This window comes from Lagenorhynchus albirostris, chromosome 5 (assembly GCF_949774975.1).
Source record: "Lagenorhynchus albirostris chromosome 5, mLagAlb1.1, whole genome shotgun sequence".
Classification (NCBI taxonomy): domain Eukaryota; kingdom Metazoa; phylum Chordata; class Mammalia; order Artiodactyla; family Delphinidae; genus Lagenorhynchus; species Lagenorhynchus albirostris.
Genome location: NC_083099.1, coordinates 144390807 through 144397785, shown reverse-complemented (window position 1 = coordinate 144397785; position 6979 = coordinate 144390807). Strand labels below are relative to the sequence as shown.

General features: G+C 58.5%; 1 protein-coding gene across 5 annotated transcripts in view; it reads right to left on the bottom strand.

Annotated features, from left to right (window-relative positions):
* Positions 1–225: 225 nt before the first annotated feature.
* ADARB1 (adenosine deaminase RNA specific B1) overlaps positions 226–6979 on the bottom strand; it is a 115552-nt gene continuing 108798 nt past the window's right edge. For 2 of the 5 annotated variants that reach the window (XM_060151085.1, XM_060151086.1), the window contains exons 10-11: positions 4862–5040; positions 226–4108 (exon numbers count right to left, since the gene is read on the bottom strand). In XM_060151085.1, coding sequence (XP_060007068.1) covers positions 3929–4108; positions 4862–5040 — 359 coding nt within the window. In that variant the 3' untranslated portion in view covers positions 226–3928. Of the gene's footprint in view, positions 4109–4861; positions 5041–6979 lie in introns of those variants that run through there. The other 3 variants (XM_060151087.1, XR_009540838.1, XR_009540837.1) reach the window with 3 other exon arrangements.

Below are 6979 nucleotides of genomic sequence, written 5' to 3'. Positions count from 1 at the left end.
TCCGCCTAACGTGTGGGAGTGGCCGGTGTGTTCCAGGAACCCACGTGGGGGGGGGAATCAGAGGGCCCAAGCCCCAGGGGAGGCGCTCAGAGCCACGCACAGATGACAGGAGTGGAGCGTCAGCCCAGTGCCCTCGGCTGGCGCCCACCCACACCTTCCCAAACACTACTCTGGACCAAGGAGGGAAATAACCAGGGAGGAGAGAGAATCTCAGCGAGGCTGTGGTAGTGAAACATGGTTTTATTGAGAACGTCTCAAGTCCTCTGTCTGAGTGACAGGGTCTCATGCTCGGTGCTGGCTGGTCTCAGTGCAGGAGGAAGCTCATGCAGGGGGTCACGTGTGGCCTGCACATCAGTGGACACACAGGGGGCACCGAGGAGTGCGCCTGGGTGACAGCGCTCTCGGCGGGATTACATTCATATGAAGTGTCCGAATTCTAGAATAAAATTAACAGCATATAACCCAAAGTTGGAGAAGCAAACAGCTTTCGGGGCTCATTCCACGAACATTCCACAGACCGCCTTTAACTGTTCACGACTGGGTCCGCAATGCAACAGCAGCCCAAGCCGTGGCCAAGATGAGAGTCCTCGGGGCTGGGGGCGTGCACCTCCAGACACTGAACGAGGAAGCGCACACGCGCTGCCGGAAACAGGAGCTCAGAGTCCAGATCGCCAGAGCCTCTCCCTCCCAGCCATGTGGACACAGAACCCCAGTGCCGGCCTCTGGCCAGGGAGAGACAGTCACAGGACACGCCGAGGAAAAGGACACGCGAAGCTGGACTCACACGACCACACTCTGCTCTTTCCATTCATATAGTTTTGATAAAAAGAAAACCTTCTGAGAGATTCACTGATTTCACAGAATTTAGAGATGGGATTTTACTTCTCGTGCTGGATCAAATTTATAGTCGGGGCAGACCTTGCATTTTGGTGTAAAATATATTGGAAATAGAAAAATCCCATCTGTCTTTATTTGTTCCTGGAGAAAAGGGGCAGGGCGTGCTCCCCCTCCCAGCACCCACCAATTCCATTCTGCGACCTGGCTACCCCAGGAGACTGGGAGGCTTGGCCACGTGAAATTACAAGGAAAGCAGGGATTCTAGAGTCTGGAAAGCAACAAAATTATTCAAAAAAAATAAATTCCAGAGAAGTTAATACCTTGTGAAATGTGGGCTTGTACATTTTAAAATAAAATAACTGTTTTTGATTATAATAAAAATCTCCAAATAGAAAAAGATGACGAAAAGCCCCATTAAGACTCAGAGTCAAACTGCAGGGAGGAGGCGAGGCCCCCCGACCCCGAGCAGGGGTGAGGGCTGAGGAACCAGCGATCACGGCCCCCACCTCGGCCACCCTCTCCACAAGCCCTGGCTCGGGTCACAAAATGAGACTTCTCTATGGCGGACCTTCCCGCCAGCAGGACAGCTGCCCAGTGGCCCCAGGCACCGCAGCAGGGCCAGTGTCTTTGCAGAATACATACTACAGGCTTGGCCGCCGAGACAGAACAGAAACCCTCCCAAACCCCACCGGCCAAAATGTCCTCAAAGTTTAAGATTTTTCTCAAAAGATCAAGGGCTTGGTTGTGTCAGATTTCCAAAGTTTCTAAAACCCAGATTAAGGACCCTGGATGCAAAACGACACCTCAAGGAAATGCCTTCGTGGTGATGCACGGCGCGCTGCGCGCCCTGATTTGTCTTTTGGGGGGGTGTGCGTTTCCTCCTTCTTCCTGCTTACAGAGGACTGTACCAGCTGCCCTGTCCCAGGAGCTGTGCAGGCCTCCTGCCCCAGCCCGACTCCCCGCAGCCCCGCCGGGCCCTGCCGCCCAGCGGTCCCCGACCCCCTCGCCCGCAATCCTTGGCTACCTTCCTCCCCGGGCCTGGGTGCCCTCGGGGCAGGAGCCCCGCGTCAGGTCCGTCCTGGACGGTCGCACAGATGTGAACCGGGAGAGGCAGCGGGGCACAGCCACGCGGCACGGACCCACACAGTAAGGCGTTCGTTTACCTGGGCTGGGGCATGGTGGGGGCATCGTGCTCAGGTCCACAGTCGGCTGACAGAGGGGGAGCCGGGCGTCCTGGCCTGCTTGTGTGCACGTGCAGTATCATTCCTCTGGACTTTGTAACCAAAATCCACATATTTTTTAAAAACTAAGTCCATCTCCCAATCCCCATTAGAAAAAATACCATTTATAGAGAGAAGAATAAAAATGCAGGGACTCACAGATGTCTTTTCTGAGTGTGCAGGAGACTGCTGTGGTCGGGGGGCGCCGCCAGACACCCTTCTTTTCTCGGGTGAAACCACAGCAGGCCCCGCCGGGCCCCGCGGGCCCGAGCCCTGTGCCGACGGGGTCGGGACAAGAAAACGCCCTGCAGAGATGGCGGCACGGGCAACCCTCGTCCTCTGACCCGGCCAGGCCCCGGCAGTGTGGCCCCCCCCCCCGCCCTGCACGCGCCCACGGGGCGCAGCACCTCAAGTCTCCATGCGGACGCGGAGACACCTGGAGACGTGACCTTCTGGGACCACGTCTCCCACTCTGAGCGCCCGGGCTCTGGGCCAAAGTGCCAGTGGCCGTCCTGTTCCTGCTCTGAGTTTTCTGAGCCCGTAAAGGACACGGGACACCCAGGCACACAGCTTGGCGCCTGGACTTGGCTGGAGGGCCCTCTCTGCCTATGGTACCCCCAAGACCCCCCAGAACCAGGAACTGGTGCTGACTCAGCAAAGGGCACAAGCTCCTCTCCGACCCTCCATGGAAGCGGGAGGAGCGTGCTGTGACCTTTGCGTCAGGGCGGGGTGGCCTCCCGGGGTCCCCACCTGCCCGCCTGCCCTGACCCCCGGCTCGCTCGGCCCGCCTGGGACTGGCCTGTGTGCTGTGGGGTGCCGAGCAGTGTCCCGGGCACCCCCGACTCCAGACCACCCCCCCTTCCCTGCCGTGACACCAACATCCCAACCTGGTCGAGACCCCACCAGCAACACTTTGTCTTGCCAGCTCTCAGCCTGAACACTTGTACTTCAAACATGTCCTTGATAAAGCTGGAAAGATTAGAAAATATGCCTTAAGTGGCATTTTCCAAGAATGAATACCTACTTACTTAGCTCTGTTTCCATCCTGTGAAGATCTTGGGACAGTCATTCACATCCAGGAGGTTCAGAGGAAGGACCAGAGGGAATTCTAGGTGATTTACTGTGCAGTAGCCCCTGTGGATCCCTTCTAGTCCCTAAAAGTTAAATACTGCTTAAAAAACCCAAATGAATGGCCAGGCCTACTGACCATGTTTGACCTCTGATTATTTAGAAGTCAACCGAGAGACCATTTTCCATGATATGGTCCTACGAGGAGCACAGAAACTTCTAGAGGACACTGGAGGCTGCAGGGACCTGGCTGTGACGCCATGCGCCCCACCACAGGTCGCTGCGCTGTGGATGTGGGCTCCGTGCGGGGAGTCCTCTCCCAGGGAGGCGCCTACGGGGAACAGGGACCTACATGTGGACAGGGCTACAGTTTCTTTAGGTTACTGCCTCCTATCTGTTTCCTCACTCCCTCCGTATATAAATGCTTCTTTGCAATCAAAGTAATGTGGCGTAAGAGTGACCTGACATAGTTACTTCTTATTTTATAAACCATATTCCTAGTTCTGAATAAATTAATTATTCAAGAATTTCACACAAAGTAATTCCTATTTTTCCTAAACTTCAGGAAGCCCTACTCAGTAGAACTCAACTTCTAAATGTAAACTGAGGTTGAAAGCAGTCACTGGATGATTCAAAAGGGGGAACACTGCTGTAGAGAGATGCCAGGTGGTGACACGGGACCCAGACGCCAGACCCCGCGCCGCGTGCGCCTGCCCCTGGGGACGGTGCCGCGCGCCCAGCTCCCACACATCCCACACCTGCCCCGGCTCAGCTGCGAGGTTTGGGGCCGCGCTGCACACCCGTCAGGGTGTGAGTGAGAACTGGTCCTGTTCCGTGGGCTTCTCCACCCAGGCGCCCAGCCCGGCCTTGATGAAAGCTCTGAACAGACAGGCCTTGGCGGCCTGGTACTCCTTGGCCACCAGCTTGGACTCGTGGTACACGTTGGGTTTAGTGATCTTGGACCGCAGTAAGTTGGAGGGAACCTGTAGAAAGATTTAAAAAAAAACAAGTGCAACTGTTTAAGCAATAACGGTAGAAAATGAAACTCAGTATGATGTTCAAAAAACGGCGTTTCAAACAGTGCTGCTTCTGGGGGGAACCAAGGGACAGTGCCAGCCCAGGGACCGTGTCACACGAGCCACGCTGGACCCCCCGAGGGTCTGCGTCCTCAGCCCCAAGTGACCCCAAGGTCGGGTTTCACACCTGCATGTCTTTAACAAACACCACCTCTGCCGTTTGGTCACAGGGAGAACTCGAGCCCCCCCCCACCTCCTCCAAATTTTTTGTGCAGATCTTAGAATCAGCAGGGCAGCTACCCAAGGCCCCCTGCGCGGGTGAGGGTCCCGCCACGGGGACGCAGCAACCTCTGCCCATCACAAATAAAAGCTACTGACCCGACTTACAAGTAAATGGAAGCCGGTAACGTACTGACTCACTAGAGGGGAGTTTGTGTGGGGAAGAAGGGCCGTGCTGCTGCAAAGCCCCAACCCCCAACCAAAGCCCTCCAAACACACGGGTGGGACCCAGGGCGCCCCGAGCTGCGGGCCCCCGAGGAGGACTCCGCGGGAGTGCCGAGCCCCAGGCTCCGGCGGGCTGGGGTGGGAGTCTGGGGTGGGGGGGCTGAGCCTGCTTTGAATCTGAGGAGCCAGGGCCAGACTGTCAGCCAAGAGCACCCAGAAGAGACCAGGCGTGGGGCGGCCGCCCGGGCAGGCTGGTGGGGAAGGGCGCCTCAGTACCTTGCCGTGCACACGCATCCAGCGACAGTACAACGCGTGCTTACACAGGCGAGAGGCGCGGCCCAGCTCGTCCTTCCCTGTGGTGGCGTTGATGACCTCGATGGCCGAGTCGCCCACCGTCCAGTTGACACTGAAGTTGGGGGCCTTCCCCGGCTGCCGCGCCTCCGCGTTGCTGATGCCTAGAACGAGATGGGGGCGGGTGACGCGGGGCCCGGCGTGCGTGCTGCGGGGACGCGGCCCGACAGCGGTTGGCCAGGCGCGCCGGCCCTCCCAGCAGCCCGCCCCAGTCCCTGCCGCCCAGAAACACACCTGTCTGTGCGGGGAGGCCGGTGGGCCCGTAGAAACCCCCAACCCCGAGACTCCACGCGCTCCCGAGCTCACTCGGGGCCAAACCTCTAGACACCTGGGTGGAGGGGGCCCCACTTCCAGGAGTGACTCAGGGGCCCACACGGCTGTGCTCCTGTTGTTAGCGCGCCTGGCGCTCAGATGCTGCCCGCCGGGGCCAGGCGAGTTCAGCCCCCGCCTCACACGCAAGACACGAGCGATCCAGGAAACCCGGCTCTCGAGGGGCGTGTACGAGCGAGACGGTGCCTCCCCAGCAGGGTTCAACCCTCCTGTCTTGACCAACCGAGGCTCACGTCCTGGGGCTGAAAGTCGGACACGCTCAGGTCGCCGGCCGGGGACTGAATGCACACTCCCCGCCCCCCCTGCGTGTAGAGCCCGGTCATTCAACCCCGCAGACGGCAGACACAAGGCCACAGCGCCTACGACAGCAGCTGGCCTGCACCTGGACCCTCCAGGGGGTTTCAGCCCGGCCCTCGCTCTTGGTGGCCATCTACTCCTCCCTCGCACAGAACGTTACAGCCAGGACAGCAGGTCCAGGCAGCCCCCAGTTGGCGCCCAGGCCTCGCTCAGAAGCCTCACTTCCTCAGGGCAAAACAGCAGCTCCTCTGAAAGCGGCAAGAAGAGACAATAAAGAAAATTCATGTTTACAGCCACCAGCCTCGCGGAGATTCATTTAAAGGGACGACACACGCTTAACGGGATGTCCATGCTCCCCTCCCCCAGGGCGTGCGGGGGAGGGAGTGGGCACCCGCTCTGTCCGGCCTCCCCTTTACCCCGTCACTGGCTGGTCGCAGGAGGAGGGGGTGGTTGGTTCTGAACTAACATCCGGACATGACGGAGAAGCTTCTTGTTAGCAGCACTGGCCGGGGCTTCTTAAAGGGTCCTGACATTCAACACAGACCCCACCCCCACGGACACGGCAGGGAGCTGCTGCCCCACAGGGGGACCTGCGGACCTACGGCTTCTTCCAGGGGCAGGCGGCGGTGGGGGGCCCCCATGCAGGGGACAAGCCTCGGGCACTGAGCGGAGCTCGCTCGGGCCGGGTGGACCACACCCTGGATGACCTGCTCTAACACAGCTTCTGAGGGGAATCACAGGGTGACTTCGGGTCACTAAATGAACACTTTAAAAATGATGATTTAGGGCTTCCCTGGTGGCGCAGTGGTTGGGAGTCCGCCTGCCAATGCAGGGGACACGGGTTCGTGCCCCGGTCCGGGAGGATCCCACATGCCGCGGAGCGGCTGGGCCCGTGAGTCATGGCCGCTGAGCCTGCGCGTCCGGAGCCTGTGCTCCACAACGGGAGAGGCCACAACAGTGAGAGGCCCGTGTACAGCAAAAAAAAAAAAAAAAAAAAAAGATGATTTGTCCACAGGAGGAGTGCAGATTAAGAGGTGCATTCTTCCCTGGTGTCGCGGTGGTTAAGAATCCACCTGCCAATGCAGGGGACACGGGTTCGAGCCCTGGTCCGGGAAGATCCCACGTGCCATGGGGCAACTAAGCCCGTGCACCACAACTACTGAGCCCGCGCGTTGCATCTACTGAAGCCCACACGCTCTAGAGCCCATGCTCGCAACAAGAGAAGCCACTGCAACAAGAAGCCCGTGCACCACGACGAAGAGGACACCCTGCTCGCCGCAACTAGAGAAAGACAGCGCGCAGCGACGAAGACCCAACGCAGCCAAAAATAATAAATAAAAATAAACTAAATGTATAAAAAAGAAAAAGAGGTGCCCTGCCTTCTACTCGTTCAACCACAGAACTGCCTAGCCCCTA